The sequence below is a fragment of the Zingiber officinale genome, chromosome 4A (genome assembly GCF_018446385.1).
Source record: "Zingiber officinale cultivar Zhangliang chromosome 4A, Zo_v1.1, whole genome shotgun sequence".
Classification (NCBI taxonomy): Eukaryota; Viridiplantae; Streptophyta; class Magnoliopsida; order Zingiberales; family Zingiberaceae; genus Zingiber; species Zingiber officinale.
Genome location: NC_055992.1, coordinates 31968349 through 31989917, shown reverse-complemented (window position 1 = coordinate 31989917; position 21569 = coordinate 31968349). Strand labels below are relative to the sequence as shown.

Here is a 21569-nt window from a genome sequence, read left to right as displayed (position 1 = left end):
GCGAAATCAGGAGCTTTCTGGGATTGGCAGGATATTACGGGAAGTTTGTAGAGGATTTCTCGGGGTAGCCTCCCACAGCGACTCTTACCGAAGAACAGGAAATTCCGGTGACGGATCGTGAGAATGAGCTAAAAGGAGATTGACGGTGCTCCTATTTTGGCTCTGCCAGACGACAGCTTTGACATCTATAGTGATGCCTCTAAGTTGGGACTAGGAGCGATTGATGCAAAGCGGCAAGGTGATCGCCTATGCCTCAGACAACTCAAGGATTATGAGAAGAATTACCCTACTCATGACCTTGAGCTTGCAGTGATCGTCTTCTCTCTCAAAATTTGGAGACATTACTTATATGGAGCTCGGTGCAGAGTGTATACAGAGAGTCTCAAGTACTTCTTCACTCGAAGGATCTGAATATGCAGCTTGAGCTGGTCAAGGACTACGATATAGACATCCTCTACCATCCGGGGAAAGCCAATAAGGTAGCGGATGCACTTAGCGAAATCAGCTACCTTATTGTCTCACACCATGTCGCCGCCCTACGTAGGAGATCGTGGATTTCGGTCTCGAGCTCATCGTGGGACAGCTCTCTACTATGACCTAGAGTCTACCTTGCTTGGTGATATTGATCGGCTCGGGATCGGGACCCCGAGATTGAGAGAATCAAGCAAGGCCAGCGAAATCGAGTAGAGAATTGAGTGTCCGATGGCGGGGTGTTGTATTTTGATGACAGACTATGTGTTCCGAGGAGCTACGGAGACAGATTTTAGATGAGGCTCACAGGACTCCCTACGCGATGCATCCAGGCTCCACCAAAATGTATCAAGACCTGAAGAAACACTTTTGGTGGCCCGGGCTGAAGCGAGACATCGCCAGATATGTTAGCATCTGCCTCACCTGTCAGAGGGTCAAGGCAGAACATCAGCGACCAGGAGGAGTTCTGCAGCCTATACAGATTCCAGAATGGAAGTGGGAGGATATCTCGATGGACTTCATAGTGGGGCTACCCAGAACCACAAATGGTTTTGATGCCATCTGGGTAATAGTTGACAGGTTGACTAAATCAGCCCACTTTCTAGCTATCAAGATATCCTACTCCATGGAGAAGCTAGCTCAGTTGTATCTCCAGGAGATCGTCAGACTACATGGAGTCCCACGAACCATCATTTCAGACAGAGACAGCAGATTTACATCACACTTCTGGAAGTGTGTTCAGTCAGCTATGGGCACCCAGTTAAAATTCAGCACAGCTTTCCATCCTCAGACAGATGGTCAGACGGAGCGAGTAAATCAGGTACTCGAAGATATGCTCCGAGCTTGTGCCCTAGATTTCAAGGGAAGTTGGTGCAAATATCTGAGTCTAGCAGAATTTGCATACAACAACAGCTATCAGGCCACTATCGGCATGGCTCCTTATGAGGCACTCTATGGGCGGAGGTGCAGATCACCAATCTGCTGGTATGAGAGTGGTGAACAGAAGGAGCTAGAGCTTCAGACAGATCTAGTGGCAGATACCACAGCAGCTATACAGCAGATTCGCCAGAGGATAGAAACAGCACAGAGCCGTCAGAAGAGCTATGCCGATACACGCCGCAGACCCCTAGAGTTTTCAGTTGGGGATACAGTTTTCCTCAGAGTAGCTCCCATGAAGGGAGTCATGCGTTTTGGGAAGAAGGGCAAGCTAGCTCCCAGATATGTGGGACCATACCTTATCACGAAGAGAGTGGGCAAGGTAGCATATGAGCTAGAGCTACCTCAGGAGATGTCAGCTGTCCACAATGTATTTCATGTCTCTATGCTGAAGAAGCATATTCCAGACGCCACCCAGGTGATTGAGCCCCAGTTGGTACAGGTCCGTGATGATCTCAGCTATGACAGTCGGCCTATTCAGATAATAGACCGAGCAGTAAAGAAATTACGGAACAAGGAAGTACCATTAGTCAAAGTCACCCGGCAAAATCACACAGCAGGAGAGGCGACTTGGGAGACAGAGGCTGTTCTAAGTTCGAGGACGAACTTTTTATAAGGTATGGGGGATTGTAACGCCCGAAAAATTCTCAAAACTGTTTTAGAAATATAGTATGATTTTTCTGGAATTTTTAGATATTTTTCCGGAATTTTCCGAGTAGCGGAAGTAGCAAAAACAATTAGGAAACGAAAATGGCCTAGGCGGGAATCGAACCCGAGACCTATGGGTTGAGGGATAATGCTAGTAACCAGTGAACCCAGCAGGGCCGTGCTGAAAGGAAAGGGGAACAATTTAATTTATATTAGAGTTGGGCCTAGTTACCCACTTAATATAAATAAGAACTTAAGTTGGGGTTTGGTTTATTTTAAGTTGGTTCGGCAATTCCCCCTCACAAAAACCTCACGCCGATCCTCTCCAAACCCTCAACGCCGAACACCCCTCTTCCTCCTCCTCTCTCGGCGCCCAAGCCACAAGGGCTCTCGGATCACTTTCCGGCGAGGACTCCAACACGAAAAAGGTTCATCTCAGCGAGAGGAACGCGAAGACGTGAACGGATCGTCGAGAGGATCAGTTTTCCGGAAAACCTAGCGGATAGAATCGTAAGAAATTACGATCAAGAGGTAAGAAACCCCTCACCTGCAGTATAATAGTTTCCGCTTGAGTTTTTATGCTCTAGTTAGGATGTATGCAGATTTTTATCGATACCTAGGGTGTATTTAGCTCTCTTCGCCAATTAGGGATTAGTTTAGCGCTTTTAGATGGGTCGAATACGTCTATTCTCCTTCAGTTGGGGATCATAGACGCTGTTGGGTGCCTAGAAGCGATTCCCTAATGGAGAGGAGGGTTTAGGCACACCAAGTGTTCGATAAAATGATTAGATCAGCTAAAATGCAACCTAGGCATTTTAACAGCTTAGATAAATGCATTAGAAGCATTTAAACCAGTAAAATAGTTATTTCAGCTTATATGGATTAGATATCCAATGGGTGGGCTCCCATAGTCGCCTCTAGGTTCAGATAACCTAGTCCTAGGTTCAGATAACCTAGTTTCAGCAAAACAGATTAGCTATTCAGTATTTTACTTTCAGTTGGCACTGTACTGGATTAGATATCCATTGGGTTGGGCTCCCACAGTCGTCCCTAGGTTTAGATAACCTAGTTAACCCTACTAAATTCGGGACTTGCAAACCCGGGTCTAGTTAGGGATGCGCGCACAGCAAAGTACGGTTGCCGGGCCCTACAGCATGTTTATTATTTTCACTTATTATGTATTAGTTTCAAACTCAAAATCAGATATGCTAGTGGAGTTTGTTTCAGTTACAGCTTTAGTTCCAGTTAGCTTAACTTATGATTAGCTTAGTGTTATTACTTGCTATGCCATGATTCCAGTGTATATGCCATGCTTATATGTTATGCCATTAGATTTCAGTATGCCATGGTTTAGCTTTTCAGTGCATGTTTTCAAATAGCATGATTTAAATCCATGATTGCATCGTTGCATGTTTTTGTGAGGTAGATGGTTTCTTACTAAGCTCGTTGCAGATACTATTTTCCTTATACTGCAGATACAGGTAAAAGGAAAATGGACTAGCAGTGGAGGCTGGGGGTCAATGCGAAGGTGGTGTGTGTGGCAGGAACTGGAATAAAAGGTCTTAGGGGACATAGCGAATTGAGCATTTGACTCATTAGCATTTACTTTAGCATTTTACCCATTGGTTGTGACTTTCATGTTCTATGCACTTGTAGTTGTGGGTTGCCATGAATTCCTAAACTATGCCCCATGTTAAGTTAGATTACTAGTTTAGGTTGTTAGAATGTTAGTCACATGTTAGTAGGATGTGTATTATGCTTAAATGTTTGCGGTGTATGGGTTTGTACGAAACGGTCGGGATCGAGTCCGGACTTGAAATCGAACTCGATCGGTCTGACCGATCGGAGGCTGGATCGGATCGGCCACCGACCGATCCGATGAGATCTGAGATACATCAGATCCTCTGGATCGGCCGGCGACCGATCCGACGATCTGATAGCTCCAGGGCGCTGCGAGTGCTCGGATCGGCCAGGCCGATCGATTATCTGGATCGATGCCGGCCGATTCGCTGGATCGATCACGGCCGATCCAAAGACGGACGATAGCGAACCCAGATTCTGCGGGTTTAAGGATCGGTCACCGACCGATCCAAGAGTCGAAGTCACCGATCGGTCTACCGACCGATCAGGGCACTCCTGGATCGGTCTGTAGACCGATCCAGCCAGGAACAGAAGCAATGAAGCTTCAGGATCGGACAGCAGACCGATCCAGGGTCTTGTGACCGTACCAGTATCAGTAGATCGGTCTGTAAGGCGATTAGTTTATAAGAATCAATTAGTTAGCAAAAATTTTAATTAGCCCAGCTTTCCGCACAGTATAGTTTCAGTAGTTAATGTAGCGATCCGGCTCACAGTTTAGTACCCCGGAGTTGGGTCGTTACAGTTATCCTAGTGAAATGAAAGTAGGTTTATAGTCTTAAAAATCAGAAGGTCATTGTTAGCATCAATGACTGATTTTTAGAAAAGGACTATGTAATAAACCATGTGCCCATAAGAAAATTTGTTCTTAAGGAAATAATAAAAGGCATGTCTAATCTAGTACCAACTGTACAAGATGAGATACCACAAGGAAACTGCAACACGTATCACAAATGATACACAATTACAGAAAGTGCCTTGTCGTAGTGGGAGGGTTGTTAGACAACCTAAAAAGAGCATGTTTTGGGAGAGTTTTTGGACTCGATCCCTGGAGGACATGAACCTGATCTCCGGACATATGACGAAACACTCCAAGATAAAGATGCAACATCTTGACATAGAATAATGAATAACAGAATTAGAATATATGTATTCTAATAAAATCTGGAAGCTTGTAGAACCACCAAATGGTGTAAAAGCCTTTGGGTGTAAAAAGGTTTATAATAGGAAAAGAGGGATAGAAAGGAAGGTAGTAACTTTCAAAGCAAGGCTTGATGAAAAAGGAAACTTTTTCACTGGTAGCCATGCTTAAGTCTATCCAGATTCTTTTATCTATTTGGCAGGTGGATGTCAAGACAACATTCCTTAATGGAAGTCTTGATGAAAGCATCCATATAAAGTAACCAGAAGGGTTCATTGCAAAGGGCTAAGAGCATCTTGTGTGCAAGCTCAATCAGTCTATGGACTGAGGCAAAGCTTCAAGGTCTTGGAACATCCGGTTTATCAAAGTAATCCAGACCTATGGATTTATTGAGTAAACGGATAAGTCTTGTGTATACAAAAGGTGTGATGGAAACGTGGTGGTATTTCTTGTACTATACGTAGATAACATTTTTGGTAGTTGGAAACAATATCAAAATGTTGTCAGAAGTAAGGGTATGGTTGTCCAAATAATTCGATATAAAGGACTTGGGAGAATGTATATATTTTTGATATCAAAATAATAAGGGATCGAAAGAAAAAATATATTTTACTTATCCCAAGCTTAATACATCGGAAAATCCTTGCTCGTTTTAAGCATGCAAAACTCCTCGAAAGGTATCTTACTTTTTAAGCATGGAGTGTCTTTATCTAAAGAGATGTCTCCGATGACATCAAAGGAGATTGAGGACATGTAGGCAGTTCTTTATGCTTCGGCAGTTAGACAACCTAATGTATGCTATGCACGAGATCAGAAATCTGTTTTGCCAAGGGCATAGTTAGCAGATATCAAAGTAACCCTAGACAAGGACATTGGACTACAGTAAAGCATATATTAAAGTACCTTAGAGGCGCTATAGATTATATGCTAGCTTACAAGGCAGTTAATTCGGTCCCTGTGGGTTACACGGATTTTAACTTCCAATCGGATAGGGACAATAATAAGTCGACCTCGGGGTTTTTGTGTTTACTTTAGGAGGAAAAGTCATAACTATGGAAGAGTGATAAGCATAGGTGTTTTTCTGGACTCCACCATAGAAGCTGAGTATATGGCAAGCCTCTGAGGTAGCCATAAAAGCTGAATGACTTAATTACCTCAAGATAGACTTAGATATGATTTCTAGTTTGTCCAAAGATTATTACAATTTATTGTAATAATAATGGTGCAGTAACAAACTCGAAGAAACCATGAGTCTATAAGGCAAGTAAACACAATAGAGCGCAAGTACTACCCAATACGAGAAATTGTATAACGAGGAGAAGTTGTTGCCGCCTAGATTGCATCAGATGATAACCTAAGGTCCTTAAGGCAAGAGTTTTTTGAAAGGCATGAGAATCAGATGTATGGCAGCAGATATGGCAGCTTAGTCTTTTAGCATAAGTGGGAGATTGTTAGAGTGTATACTAAAAGCCTAGCTTTTGGTATAAACATTTATCTAGAAACAAGAATCACATTGGTCAAATGTCTACATTTGTGATAAATGTAGTTGTTCAATTAATTTATATTGTAGATAACATGGTATGTGGTGTCACACACAGAAGATCATGTTATTAGTACCTTATAAATTATAAACAGTAGCTCACGACCAAGATGGAAAGGAACAAACCATTGGAAGGTCGTAGTGTAATTAGGTATTAGTTTATCTTAACTATATAATTACACTAGTACACTTAGAGTGTATTGAGTAGGACCATTTGAGGTCGTTCCTTTTATACTGACTTTATGAAGGAACAGAGACCTCAGTTATTATGCAAGTGTGTGCTCTTAATTCTAATATAATAACAAGCACATATATTTGATATTTATTTCTTTAATTTATCAATGGGTGAGATTTAGTTCGATAAATCAATAAGCCCAATAAGTTGGGAAATGATATCACTTATAGTGTGTGTTGTTGATTATAGAAGGAAACTGTGTCCTAGTAATCTAGGTTGAGAATGTCCCCAAGAGGAGCTCATAAGGATTGTCATGTTAAACCCTGCAGGTGGACTTAGTCCCACATGACAATGAAGTTGAGTGGTACTACTCTTGGAGCTAGATATTAATTAAGTGAGTTGTCAGTAACTTACTTAATTAGTGGACATTTGTTATCTTAAACACAGGGAGACTAACACACTCATAATAAGAAGGAGCCCAAAATGTAATTTGGGATTGGTGTGGTAGTTCAATAATAGTTTTTTAGTGGAATGAATTATTATTAATGAAATTAAGTTGTGTGTTCGGGGCGAACACGGGATGCTTAATTTCATCGGGAGACCAAAACCAATTCCTCCTCTCGGTCCCTATCGTAGCCTCTAGTGTATAGAGATTTATACCCACCGCATACCCACCTTCTTACCCATCCAATGGGGCCGGCCAAGCTAGCTTGGAACCCAAGCTAGGGCCGGCCAAGATCAAGTGGATGAGTCATGTAGGTGGCCGGCCAAAGCTTGGGTCCCAAGCTTAGGTGGCCGGTCACTAGAATATTAAAAAGAATTTTTATTAAAATTATTTCTTATGTGGATATCATGATTTTAAAAGAAAGTTTAAAAATTAAAAATTTCCTTTTATAGCTTTCTACAAAAGATTAAGAGAAGAAATTAATCTCTTTCCTTATTTGTAGTTTAAAAGGATGGTTTTAATTTTTGGTAAAAACTTTCCTTATTTGTAAATCATCTACATGTTTAAAAGAGAGTTTAAAATTTGAAATCTTTCCTTATTTGTTGATTAAAGGAGGATTTTAAATTTTAAGAAAACTTTCCTTTTTAATCATGTTCATGATTTAAAAGAGAGTTTAAAATTAAATATTCTCTTTTATAAGTTTCTACAAAAGATCAAGAAAAGATTTGATATCTTTCCTTATTTGTAGATTAAAAGAGATTTTAATTTTTAGAGATAACTTTCTTTTTATCCACATGTTTAAAAGAAAGATTTTAATTTATTAAATTTCCTTTTTATAAACCAATCATGAAGGGATAAAAATTATTGGAGAAATTTTTTATAAATTTCTGGAGACAAATTAGGAAGTTTTAATTAATTAAAACTCTCCTTGTTTGTAGCTTTTATATGGCCGGCCAAATAAAATTGAGAAAGAAAATTATTTTTAATTAAATAAATTTTCCTTTTCAATGGAAAAAGAATTAAGGAAGTTTTTATTAAATTTTCCTTATTTGCCAAGACCAAGGATTATAAAAGAGGGGGTAGAGGAGGCTTCAATGCTAACGACTCTATTCTATTTTTCTTTCTCTTTTCCTTGGTAGTGTGGCCGACCCTTCCTTCTTCTCTTCTTCTTCTCTTTGTGGCCGAACCTCTTCATGCTCATGGAGTTTTAATTGGTGGCCGGATCTAGCTTGAGGAAGAAGGAGAGAAAGCCTACATCCCTTGAAACTTGGTTGGTGGAAAAGATCTTCATCTTTTGGAAGCTTTGTGCTTGGCCGAAATTTGAAGAAAGGAGAAGGTGCTTTGGTGGTTTCTCATCTCGGAAGATCGTTGCCCACACAACGTCCGAGGTTAGAAGAGGAATACGGTAGAAGATCAAGAGGTTTTTCTAAAAGGTATAACTAGTATTTTTCTTTCCGCATCATACTAGTTATTTTTGGAAATAATACTAAATACAAGAGGCATACGATTCTAGTGTTTCGAATTTATTTTCGATATAGTGTTCTTTTGTTTTTCTTTTCCTTGTGATTTGATTGTTCTTTTCGGTTAACCTAAAGTTATTTTAGGAAATTAAATATTAGATTTCTATAAAAGGTTTTATCTAGTCGGTGGTGGTTGCTCCCATATCCAAGAAGGTCATGTGCCTCGCCACGTCAGTACTGGGAACCAATTATGGAAATTAATATTTAATGGAATTAATAACTTAAGGTGATTTGGGTCGAACGTGTTAAGTTCTGCAAGAGATCCAAGTCAAAACCTAAAAGAACAAATAGATTAAGTTTTAGATCAAACGTGTTAAGTTCCGCAGGCGATCCAAAATTTAATTTAAAAGAACACATGGTAGCTAGGAAAAGGTTCAGACCTTTGTACAAAATTTTTGCACAGTAGAACCTCTAGGCTTTCCGAGTAGCAACCAACAGGGTTCTCTTCCATTGCTTGAAGAGGGGTCCTCCCTTTGGGGAGACCCTAGATCTTCCCTCTTTGCCACTCTAATTACAACCAAATTGATAAATTCATCCTAAGCAACTAGTGACAGTATTTGCTGTAGAGCGGAGAGAAGAAAATACTTTAGCATCAAGTTCTAACATATTCCATACAATAACAAGTTCCCAGATCTCCTTCCACTATTCCGTCACACACACACAAAACACCGCTCCTCCTGCCTCCTCCTACTCGAGCTTTCCTTTACCTTTATCTGCAGTATAAGGGAATGCAAATCTATAAGTGAATGCTTAGTAAGTACCATCTACTCACAAAACAAGAATAAAAAGAAGGAACATGCATTCAAAATCACTTGGGGAAAACACAAAACTCGCACTTGACAGTAATTCACGCTAAAACGCATAATTCAGAAATCCGTACATGACATGCATTTTTAAATAGGTTTATCATGCAAAACATCAACTTAAAATCATGCTAACAATGTAAACATGCAATGAAAACATAAATCTTGCCATACTATAGAGTTCATCCATACTACACTTCATAACTCAAGTTCTCAAACTTAAGAAGGCTTCTACTAAGATAAACAACGAAGTTTGAAAACTTTATATTACATAACTAGTGAAAATAAAAATAAACTTGCTTGGGCCCGACATTGTACCACTTTGCGCGCATTGATAAGCTAGGATTAGCTACATTATTTTTGGGTTAATTTGTGGTGATCTTTATATATTTGCACATTTTAATTTCCAATTTTGATCATGTTTACCAAACAAAGTCATCATGAGCTTTATGATGTTTTTCCTTCTAATGCATGATTTATTCCTCATTATTTGAAGTTGATATTGTAGGGTACTAAAGGGGTCATTATTCAAATGAAGACTTGGTCTATTTAACAAAGTGAAGTTGTGCAAAAGCTGTTGGTTGGTCCTAGGAAGATCGTACCGGCTCCACTGTACAAAAATTTTGTACAAGTGTTGAACCTTTCCTAAACAACCTATTGTGTTCTTTAGAAATTAAATTAGTAATCGCAAACAGAACTTAACATTATTGATTCCAAATTTAACTTATCTGTTCTTAATGGTTTAGATTTGGATCACAAACGATACTTAACATTATAGATCCAAATCCACCTATGTTATAAATTCAATTAAATATTAATTTCTAAAATTGGCTTCCAAGACTACATGGCGAGGCACTAGTCCTTGTTGGATATGGGATCATTCACCACCGCCTAGATAAAGCCTTTTAAGGAAAGCTAATATTTAATTTTCTTATATAACTCTAGGTTTAACCAAAAAGAACAATCGAATCACAAATTCAAAAAACCAAAAAAACACAAACTCGAATCACAAATTCGAAACTCTAGAATCATATGCCTCTTATGTTTGGAATTCATACAAAGAAAAACTAGCATAATGAGGAAAATAATTACTAGTTATACCTTTTCTTTGTGTGCTAATAACCTCGAGATCTTCTGCCGTATTCCTCGCCTCCTCTTGGACGTCGTGTGGGCGACGATCCTCCAAGATGAACACTAGGGGTGTAATCGAGTCGAGCCGAGCCGAACTCTTGGATGTTTGAGTTTGGCTGGTTTATAATCGAGCTGAGCTCGAGCTTTATTTAACGAATATATTCATGGCTCACGAGCTTATTCGAGCTTTTATCAAGCCTAAATGAGTTTCATAAATATAAATTATAAATTTAAATATTCATTAAAAACTAAAATATATATTTTTAAAAAATTATAATATTCTTGTTAAAATTTATAATTTTATTCTAATAAATAAATTTAATATATTTGTCCATTTTTTCATAAATAGAGTGTAAAATCTATAAATTCAATATCAAAACTATTATTTTTTTATTTAAAAGTTGATTTATGAGCTTAACGAACATGTTCACGAGCTAATGAGCTGAATATTGTGAAGCTTGAGCTTGGTTTGTTTATCTTAACGAGCCTCATTAAACGAGCTCAAACGAGCTTTTATCGAATTGAGCTTCGAATAGCTCACGAACGGCTTGGCTCATTTACACCCCTAATGAACACCACCCAAAAGCTCCTCCTTCTTCTCTAATATTCGGCCACCACCACCACCAAGGAAAAAGAGAGCAAGGGGAAAGGTAAAGGGAGAGGGTCGACCACAAGAGAGAGCACAAGCAATAGAATAAGAATTGATACATCCTGAGACCTCTCCTCCCCTTCTTTTATAATACTTCCCCAAGGCAAATAAAGAAATTTTTTTACAAAAATTAAAATCTTCCTCTTGTTTTCCTTTTCTCCTTTTAATTGATTGAATGGCCGGCCCCCTTGCTTGGGCACCAAGCAAGGGTGGTCGACCCTTAAAAGAAGAAAGAAATATTTTGTAAAAATTTTATAAGCAAAGAAAAAAGCTCTTATAAAATTTTACAAGCTCTCTTTTAATTTCCTAACGTGAAAAGAAAATTTTAAAACAAGTTTTAAGATTTAAAACTTCTCATTTAAAATTTCCTTTTTTAACATGGTTACAAAAAAGGAAAGTTTTAAATTTAAAATTCTCTTTTTAAAAATCATATGGATGGTTAAAAAATGAAAGTTTTAAAACTTTTTAAAACTTACTTTTAAACCATGTGGCCTAATTTAAATAAGGAAAGTTTTATAATTTTAAAATCTCTCTTTTAAAACTTGTAGATATCTACAAAGAGAAGATTTTAAAAATTCAAAACACCCCTCATACTTTGAATTATAGTGGCCGGCCCCCCTCTTGCTTGGGCACCAAGCAAGGGGCCGACCCCTTTGAGAAGGAAGTGGCCGGCCCTATGGCTTAGTCACTAAGCCATGGGTCGACCCCCTCTTGGACACCAAGATGGACTTTTCATGAGTGGATTTGAGGTTTCATTGAGGCTACGATAAGGACCTAGAGGAGAAATTGGTTTTGGCCTCTCGACGAGCTCGAGTATCCCGTGTTCGCCCTGAACACACAACTCAAGTTCATCAATAATAACTCATTCCACTAGAGAGTTATTATTGCACTACCGCACCAATCTCAAATTACATTATGGGCTCCTTATCATGAATGTGTTAATCTCCCTGTATTTAAGATATCGGATGCCCACTAATTAATTGAGTTACTGACAACTCATTTTAATTAATGTCTAAGTCTAAGAGTAGTACCACTCAGCCTTATCGTTATGTCGGACTAAGTCCACCTGTAAGGTTTAACATGACAATCCTTATGAGCTCCTCTTGGGGGCATTATCAACCTAGATTACTATGACACAGTTTCCTTCTATAATCAACAATACACACTATAAGTAATATCATTTCCCAACTCATCGGGCCTATTGATTTATCAAACTAAATCTCAACTTTTGATAAGTTAAACAAATAAATAATAAATATATGTGCTTGTTATTATTTTAGCATTAAGAGCACACACTTTCATAATAACTAAAGTGTTGTTCTTTTATCAAGTCAGTATAAAAAGAACTTACCTTAAATGGTCTTGCTCAATACACTCAGAGTGTACTAGTGTAATTTATTAATCAAGATAAACTAATACCTAATTACACTACAACTATTCCAATGATTTGTTCCTTTCTATCTTAGTCGTGAGCTACTGTTTATAATTTATAAAGAACTGATAACATAAACTTCTGTGTGTGACATCACACACCATATTATCTACAATATAAATTAATTGAACAACTACACTTAGCATATAAATGTAGATATTTTTTACCAATTGTGATTCTTTATTTCAAAATAAATATTTACAAAAGCTAGGTGTTCGCTCTCCGCAAGTGTACGGAAATGTCGCAAGTAATATAAAAGATTATTGTATCCACAGGGACTAGAATTAGCACTAGAAATATCTCAAAGCGAATTAGCTAAACAACTAATCAATTGGTTTCAAATGCTAAGGATGAAAAACAAATCTAAAATGAAAAATTAACAAACAAGAGTGTGGGGTTTGAGTTATGATAGAGGGAGGTTCTAGGAGTTTTGATTTCTTTGTAAGATCTCTTGAATGTATATGGTTTACCAATTCTTATTTCTCAATTGTCTAATATTTGTAGAAGGTTGCCAGTTCTCTCTTGCAATAGATAACCGGCTTAGGACTGAAAAATGTACCTAAATGTGATCAATTAGATATGAACCTACGTTGTCCTTACACAGGATTGCACAAATTACTATGCTTCCCTCGGATATCAACATAGAAGTCATAGTTTCTTAACCCATAAAGATACAAGGATTGAATCATAAAGTCTATCCTACCCTCTTGAATATTCTCATTTCCCCTTCAAGGTTATCCCTCAAACGTCCTTACACGGGCTTGCACCTGTCACGTGGATCCCTCGGAAAATCGAGTGAGAGTTAATCTCTACAAAGTCTATAAGATATCCAAACAATCAATCAAGAATGAGAATTAAGCCCTAATCACAATTAATCATTCAAGATCCAATTGATACAAACTAGGCAACATCATAGAAACAAAGAAATGACAAACCCACAAGAGTTTACATCAATTTATCTCACAAATACTCCCTCCATCCTAGAACAAAAAGATCTACTCCATAAAACGAAGAAAGAAAACCAAAGATAAGAAGATTACAAGCATTTCTTCAATCCCAATCCAAGAAGAGGAGAGAAAGAAAACTTATCTACAACATAGCTCCATCTTCGGATCCAATCCTTGCTCCCGGAGTCGAATTTGCCAAGATCTCCCTTTAGATCGCCCAAAAATCCTCCCAAGAATGGGAGAAATCCACCAAATCTTGCTTTCTCCCAAAGGGGAGAAGATCCCCTTTCAAATCTTCAAAGAGGCTTTAAATAGAGGGAGGCTTTCAGGCGCCACACGACCCCGAGGCATGGCCATGTGAGGTTCACACGACCAAAGCCTTTCCCCTCTCTGCCATCCATACACGGTCGTGGACAACTCCCATCAAGACCTCCAAGCACGGCCTGGACTGCCCCAGCTTTTGGAAACCTGGCACGGCCGTGTGGTGCACACGGCCAGAACACTTTTAAGCGCTGGGAACCCTGCACGGCCGTGTGATGCACACAACCAGGGCCTTCTTGGTCTATGGAAACCTTACACGACCATGTAGATCCACACGGCCATGTAAGGATTGAACTCTAATTTGCTTCAAAACTTGGCACGACCGTGTGAGGTTCACACGACCAGGCCAAGTTCCTTATCTGTTTCTCCTGGTTGACCACACGGCCAGAGCACTCCACCTAGGCAGGGCCGTGTGTGGCACACGACCAAGTGTTTTCTCCAATGCTTAGCTCATAAGTTCGTCCAAGAATGTAGAATCTTCACCAAATTCGACTCCTGTGTACAAAAAATGCACAAAAAATAGATCTCCGAACAAAAAGAGTAAATATGCTAAAAGAAAAGCTGGAAGTATAAAAATGCATAGATCAAGCAAGCTCAAAGTATGTAAATGTGCGTCAAAACACACTACAAGAAAAAAGCTAAACAACAACGCTTTTTTGGCGTTGTCGTATGTACTTAAAAAGTGATGTTGTAGATGGTGTTGTAGAAAGTCATATCAAAGACAACGCTTTAAAAGCGTTGTGGTTGGTCACAAAGACAACGCTTTTTAAGCGTTGTCTTTTCGTCTTAAAAAGCGTTGTTATAGATGCTGTTGTAAAAATGCACATATCAAAGACAACGATTTAAAAGCGTTGTGGTTGGTCACAAAGACAACGCTTTTTAAGCGTTGTCTATTCGTTCTTAAAAAGCGTTGTTAAAGATGCTGTTGTAAAAATGCACATATCAAAGACAACGCTTTAAAAGCGTTGTGGTTGGTCTCAAAGACATTGTTTTTTAAGCGTTGTCTTTTATTACTTAAAAACGTTGTCTTTTAAAATTTATAAAAATAGTGTTTTCTTAATAGCAAAAATTATAAAAATACTCAAAATTTACATATAATTGAATATCCACAACCACAATCATTTTTATAATAAGACTATTTAACAAATAAATAAAACTTTATATTATACAAACAAAATGTATACATATTGATCCACAAATTAAATTTGTATCATACAAGTTATCCTTAACTTCATGACAATAATTTTTCAAACACACAAGTTTTACAAAACCTCATCATTGACTAACCGTTGTTGTTGGTGTCCATCGCATGGAATTGCTTCTTTAAGTCCAACAATCTCTTCTTCTGAAAGGCTTTCAGCTATCACTCTTAGAGCCATCTTCTTCAACTTGTCATCAGCACACCTGGGGTTGTAGGCAATCAAGAAATTTTGTATGAAAACTTTCATACATGTAAATCTCGTACTAAATAATATGTCAATGTTATATATACATGTAATTCATACCGTAAGTGTGTTTATATCGTAACTGACAAGTTTTCTTTAGGGCCAACTTCTACTCAAGCTCTTTAAACACTGCATCAAAATAAAAAAATTGGCATTAGTTCTGTGCTAAATGAAAATCATATTTAGAGGAAAAAGCGGGAGTGCTGTAGATGGATATATTAACCAAGCATATTAATGTTTGACCTGTCTTTATAAGTTCTAAGCATATATATTAACCAAGCATATAACCTAAGAGGAATAAGTTAGAAAATGCTACTTGATGTTTGACCTGTCTTTATTGGATTTTGCGGCCCCGGTCTTCTTGTAGCCAGGCACAATGTAATACTTGATGTTGTTTTTTTTTTATTCATTCTACATTTGTCGTAACCCTTTTGTTTATGCTACGACTAGTAGACTTCGCAGCCGAAGGAACAATGAGTCATTGCGTCTAGTAATTCGCATGAGATTGTAAAGTTGTCCAAATGTTACTTCGTGTGGAAGGCCTATAATGGCAATGACAAATGGGAAGCAAAAGGTTGTATGGCGTACCTCCACTTATCATTATCGATGTGTTGAGCAACACTCCTATTAAGTTGATTGCCCACATCAATGTGTTACTAACCGATCATTTTGTAATCGGTGAAAGAGCGCCTTTCTCCATTCCAATTCTACAAGCAAAATCTTCCTTAATTCTATACTCTGCTCGGTCCATAAGGATCGACAGAAACAGGAGTTTTCCAGATCTTGGGTTCAAAGGCTTCCTATAGGACCCTAGAAGCTGGAAAGCTAAAAGTCCATTTGCCATTCCATAAATATTTGGAACAAAGCCTACGTGATGGAACCCATGAGCAGTTGCTCAAATCTCTAGTATCCCAGCCTCATTTGAAGTATCTTAGATGAAGTACAAATTCAACTTAGCATGAGCTTTTCCGTCTATATCTACCTTCGCCATCACATCCTTGCATCTCATTTCAGTCAGCTGAAGAAGTGCACAGCTCTTAGACCAAGATAATATCATCTTGTATGCAGTATTGCATAGATTAATTATTAATGGGCATAATTTCGGCAATAGTTTCAGGTTGTTCTTTCTGTAGCATAATAATTTAATAGATAGATTCATAGAATATTCGCATAACACAATCAACAACCTAACATAACCCTAAACCCTAATACCCTCAACCTCTTTGAGGTATGAGAACCAAAAAGGGCTAGTTAAACAGTCCACTTCCTCGTTCACAATGTTCTCCGCATAAACTGGACTAGCAATTCTCCAACAATATCCAACAATATCGCATTTAAATGTGACATTGACTTGAACACTTGTAGTATTTCTTCTCCAAGTCTCCTATTACATTGGTTACATTGGTGAAAATTGAAAAACATCCAGTAAATGAGGTAAAATATTAGCAAAGGCCCCCAAGAAAGTTGTCCATATCAAATTTCTTTAAAAAACAATAAAAATGTGAACTACCCTGAGAGCAAAATTCTGGAACCAGTCAAAGTACAAGACACTTGCAAACTAAAATTCAACCTTCAGCTATTTTTTGTGAGCTATTAATTGTTTCACTGCGAATGTGAAAAATGAGAGATGACATATTATAATTTCACAGCATAGACTCCAAGGGAATAAAACTTTTAGAGAAATTGCAGATGACATTACTAAACTTCTTTGAACGGAATATGGTTCAGTGGATAAGCAACCAGAACACAATAAGGTCACAACATCCAGCACAATTAAACAGCAATCTAGCAAGTAGTATGAAGTACGAAGAAACGCAGATAACAAGATAAATGGCCTTGCCGATCAAAGGCGAGAAATGACATCTTTAACCTCGGCAGGTGTATATAGATGGTAAGTAGGAGCCACCTTTGCAATGTCAACATTATTAGGGGTTACCTGTTAATGCAAATGAGTAATTAGCAATGTAAAAGTTGCAATACTCTGCAATTTATGTAAAACAAAATGAAACCCTAGAACTGGATCCTTAAGCATCAGTCCAATTTACCCGTCTAATACAAAAGTACCCAAAACATACATTCAGGTCAGCTGGTACCAGATTGAATAGTGTATTCTCTCTTTATCATATTTAAATGCAGTGTTTATATGATTTAGAAGTAAACATCTAAGCACACCCGATTAGTTTATCCAAATAGACCAAGTAATAATTCATTAACCAGGAGCCTGAATGAACCTAATCCAGGTTTGATAACAGGGATGCTTTATCTATCTTCTAAAGCAGGTAGATACAGAAAAACCACAAGAAATATACCTTTTCTTCCATGACTTGTTTCAGGATGGAAAGAGCTATAGTTTCAGCTTCCAGAAGGGACAGGTCCTGGATAAACAAGCGCCCTCATGAAATTATTCTCATCACCGCCACCACAATACCACAAACAGAAAATTACTATAGATCTAAGTAGCCACAATAGAGAAGGCTGCCGTCAAAGCAAATTTGCCTTGCACAGCCATGTATATCTAAAATTGCCATAGTAGCTACCTTGTTGTATTGCTCTTGAAGAGAACTATCAGCTCCTTCGGATCCAGATCCTATTGCTTTTGCATTGCATTGCCAGAATGTGCCAGATGGATCGGTATAGTACCTGCAATTTATAGCATGTAACATTTGAAGCAAAACATTGAAATACAGGACTACATAGCAGAGACTGTGTAGGAGAGACTTCAGATTTTACCAGATAACTTCTGACATTTGTAATATCGAGCAGAAACATTAACATACGAAAAGGTCCAGCACAATAATACATATGCACTAGAATATTTGTATCTCCTAAAGAGTGATCTCTGGGAAGAATCGTTTAGGACACAGGAAGATTATGTTAATAGTAGTAAACAACCCACTAGGACAATAAAATCAGTTCCCTAATAGGAGGGTTTAACGTGAAAATTTTATACATTTTAGCACTTCAGACACTGTAGCTTATTGAGGAAATAAAATATTATCAAAAGGATTGTGTCCACCCATCCTTGTTCATCAGCTTGGAACCTTTGAAATGAAAGCTGCATTGGGTACATGGAAAAAACAACAAAAAGGGAGGATAAATGATAGCCACCAACCTAATTGTTCACAAATATCTGTATAAGTTATTAAGGGTGTTCATAGAAGTTGATCCTTTAGCCGTGTCTATTAGATGGTCAAATCTAGGCGCCAACTCAAAAATGTTGGCGTCCAAGTGTTAGTGTTCAACTACTTGATTTTCTTCATCTTTGAATTGTTAAATACATAGGGTATTTATAGGAATACTCAAGATGTATCTAAATAAATACATGAACCAATATTAAATGACATACATTCATCATCCGAAGAGTCATTCATGAATCCTCCAATATTCATGCTCCAGATGACCATACATTAGATTATAAGTCCAATTAATTTGATTGCAAGGTTGTAAACAGTCCTTGATGGCTATTGATAGTGATTCCATACGTCTCGGAAAATAATGGAACAAACCTATGAAACAACTATCAAGGGATTCACTTCAACTTTCCTAAACCAAAGAAGAAACAGATGGATTACAAAAGAAAACAATTTGCACCATCAAACTGAAACTTATAATAAGCCTTAATAAATTAATGAAAAAAGAATTGTTTAGAAGTTCACTGAGAAACATATGAAAATACAACAAATGCAACTGCAAAAAAATAAAAAACTAGTATCCAATTAACTTTTTTTTATACTTTCAGATCAAAAGGTCAAATTTATATACTTTGGTTCATGTTCAACCAAGAGGATAACAATCTCATCGACAGTTAGTATTTCCTTTTAATATAGAACACTAAAAAGAAGGAATATCAATGATGAAACAAACCTGAAAATGCGAGCTACTGAGGCAGCGAGCAATCTGCTTGAACAAGGTAATCATGCAGCGTTGGAACTCTGTCGTGAGCATCAAAGACCAAATATTACCAAATATTAAGATCACTGACAAACCAAATAATACCTTATTTTTAACAGCTATCTAGAGGATCTGGCTTTTTGACTTGAAGCTGGTTCAAAGAAGACAAATCAAATATACAAATACTAAGATGAAAGCATAATGAAGTAGTTAACTTTTTCTACTTTACCTGATTATAAGATCTACGACTTCTTGCTCAATATTTTGCTGCACGAGTAATTATTAGAAAAACAAACCCAATAGTGGAACAAAAGCTAGATAAAGAAACTAGATAATTTACACCGATAGAACTTTACGAATAACATATAATACATTGCTTTGTACTTGCATATTAATCCAGAAAACATCCTTTCACCTAAGTGACAATTTTTCCAAAACATCATCATTCACAAAACATCATCATTCACTAAAATTTTCACAAGTTTTTAAACTTCAGTGACAACTTTTCTTTGGGGTCAATTGCTCAAGGTCGATCTGGTAACTATGCACTGCATCAAAAAATTGGCATTAACTATGATTCCACCAAAAAAACCACCATTCCATGAACTTAAATCTAAATAGAATTATGGCAACTATCATTCCATACCTATTCATAAATATGATCTTGTATGCACTCCGCCAACTCGGACCGAACCTCATCAATTTGTTCACGAGAGTACCCTATTTTTGTGAACTGTGAGTATACACAATTTATGTTAATGGAAAAATAATCAACACTGATCACTTTGCAATTTTAAATAGTTTATGTCAAATAATTTGAGATAAGCTAAATAATGTTACTATTGATTGCAGCGAATCTCTCTCAATAGTCTCAACTTCTTCAATAATTTCTCTCATAAATCGCATCACAAAAAAACCACATTGTTTCGCATCCGGTTGTTGAGGAGCCTATATATAGTAATTAGAGTCAAATTGTTAATGAAAATTATACACATTACAATATATGTTAAACAAAAGTACACATACCTTAACTACTTCCCACTTAACATTTTTCCTACCTTTCCTTCCCTTGGTTGAATTAAACAATTTTAAGGCCCTTCATACGTTAAGAATATTTGTTAAATAAGATTTTTATTATAATAAATATTTACTAAAAGAAATCTGAACTCACATTTCCATTACGTATTTTGAATCATCATCGCGAATGCGGCAACTTAGGGAATCCAGTAAATAGCATCCTTGTAAGGTTCAATAATACTAAGATTCCAATGGAAACTAGGCAAATACATAGGATTAGATCATAAAATTGAATAAATTATCGAAAGGAAGCAATTGAAAGTGATGTTTTACTTCTTGCTTACCCGACATTACATGGCACTAACACTAGTTGATCTGTTGATGCACTTGTCAGCTTATCTGCTAAAAGAGTTGCCCTTTGATTCAGGGTTTCAAGCTTAACTGATTTGTCTTGTGCCGTTTTTGCCAGATATGGGAGTTTGTGAGGATTCATAAATCTGAATTTCTTTGTCTTGGTATCTTTCACCATCTTTTTATACAGACACCTATCATTGCAAAGAAAAAAATATTTAGATACTAAATAATAAAATTTAGATACAAAACACTCATAATAAGTTGGAAAAAATAATGATCACTCATAACACTAAGTTATGGTTGATGATAGTAACATCCATACATGAGAACTTACTATGAACAGTCTTGCATATTAAACATACCAGAAATGTATACATGCAAATTCTTTTATTTCTTGAGGACAAGCACATTTAAGATACTTAAAAATATACAAGAAAAAAGATATGAGCAAAGTACTTCCTGTCTAGAAGAACAAATGGCAGAAGGCAAACATTAAGGGCCGGTTGAAAATGAATGAGCTATATTTATGTAAAGTGTACCACATCAATTGATATTAGTAAACCTCTCAATAGAAATGATGAACTATTAACTTAATGAGAATAACATGGTATGAGAAAATTACTAGAAGTTGAATTTTCAAGAGTAAACTTGTTCACACAACAATATTAGTAAACTTCTTGCAGTTCAAATCAGGGATTTTCTGTCTTGCTAGATATTAGAATTTCCCAGCAAACATAAAGCAATGCAGTAATTTCCCAGCATAAGTAAAGCAATGCAGTTGCAACCGAGAAAATAATATTTAGATACTAAATAATAAAATTTAGATACAAAACAATCATGTGGATTAAAAAATAATGATCACTCATAATAAGTTGGTGAAATTGTAACAATAAACCATAATAAGTTGCTAAAATTGGGAAGCAAACATGTGATGAAAAAGTTGCTGAAATTGCTTAAATAAACTTACTTACCATATGTAGGCAACGATCAAATTTCCTGAAATTGACTCCAAATGATACAAAGAATTGATGTCCTCAAGGTCAAGAAAAAGTTCACAATCTTCAT

The 21569-nt window shown here is 37.1% G+C and overlaps 1 protein-coding gene across 1 annotated transcript in view; it reads right to left on the bottom strand.

The window, feature by feature from the left end:
- Window positions 1–17009: 17009 nt before the first annotated feature.
- LOC121972334 (proteasome subunit alpha type-5-like) overlaps window positions 17010–21569 on the bottom strand; it is a 42621-nt gene continuing 38061 nt past the window's right edge. The window contains exons 2-4 of the mRNA XM_042524015.1: window positions 17780–17931; window positions 17552–17617; window positions 17010–17178 (exon numbers count right to left, since the gene is read on the bottom strand). Coding sequence (XP_042379949.1) covers window positions 17086–17178; window positions 17552–17617; window positions 17780–17931 — 311 coding nt within the window. The 3' untranslated portion in view covers window positions 17010–17085. The remainder of the gene's footprint in view (window positions 17179–17551; window positions 17618–17779; window positions 17932–21569) is intronic.